General features: G+C 43.5%; 1 protein-coding gene across 1 annotated transcript; it reads right to left on the reverse strand.

Moving 5' to 3' along the window:
- Nucleotides 1-276: 276 nt before the first annotated feature.
- On the reverse strand, nt 277-723 carry LOC147638198 (uncharacterized). The gene has a single exon (XM_086798750.1). The coding sequence runs from the start codon at nt 721-723 to the stop codon at nt 277-279; it is 447 nt and encodes a 148-aa protein (XP_086654876.1).
- Between the last annotated feature and the right edge of the window lie 292 nt (nt 724-1,015).

Here is a 1,015-nt window from a genome sequence, read left to right on the forward strand (position 1 = left end):
GAAATAGTCCCAAACAAGTGCTCAAGGTTGACACTTCACATGCATGAAGCTTCCAAAAGATGAGGATCCATATCTTAAGGCTCCATAATAGTGAATTTCCAAAAATTCCAGCAAGTATATTCACTGTTGTTTGCTCCATTTTCATCCCTCATTTGCATGCCAAACCTCTTCATGACCTTCCAACATTGATGCGGGTACCGTGAAGCTTCTTCCTCGGGTAAACCCTTCCATTTGATGAGGTATTCCACAATGGAATGGCTGCGCAACACTCTTTCCCTAGTGCCCCAACACCCTTTCCGGAACATACTTAATCATGTCCTCTTCATTCATGGGTGGCAACTCATCAAACACTTGTACTTCCGGTCCCACATAAGGCTTCAATTGAGATACATGGAAGACATCATGTATCCTTGTAGTTGGTGGTGGAAGCAAGAGTTGGTATGCCACTTCACCAACCTTCCTCAAGACCTTGTATGGACCATAATATCGATGAGCCAATTTAATGTTGGTGTTGCCTTTGAGAGAGGCATATCTAGACTTAGGGATTCTCAAAAACACAAAATCCCCTTCCTTGAACTCCATTGGCCTCCTATGTCGGTCCTCATAAACCGTCATCCTCTCTTGAGCACGCTTCATGTTCTCTTTGCATTGTTGAAGAAGTGTAAGCATCTTCTCAACCTCTTCCTTGGCACTTGGATTCACATCCTCTTGCTTGGCAATCATGCTTGGTACATTCACATCCTCTTGCTTGGATTCACATCCTCTTGCTTGGCAATCATGCTTGGTACACTCACCTTATACCCATACAAAGCCTTGAATGGCAACATTCCAATGCTAGCATGATATGTACTATTGTAAGCAAATCCAGCAAGAGGCAACCACTCATCCCAAACACTTTGAGTCTCATGGAAATAGTGTCTCAAATAGGTCTCCACCCACTTATTCACTCTCTTCGTTTGACCATCGGTTTGAGGATGATAAGCAGTGCTTGATGTGATCTTGGTACCCATGATCT

This window comes from Cibotium barometz, chromosome 5 (genome assembly GCF_041138505.1).
Source record: "Cibotium barometz isolate CiBa-2024 chromosome 5, ASM4113850v1, whole genome shotgun sequence".
NCBI classification, from domain to species: Eukaryota; Viridiplantae; Streptophyta; class Polypodiopsida; order Cyatheales; family Cibotiaceae; genus Cibotium; species Cibotium barometz.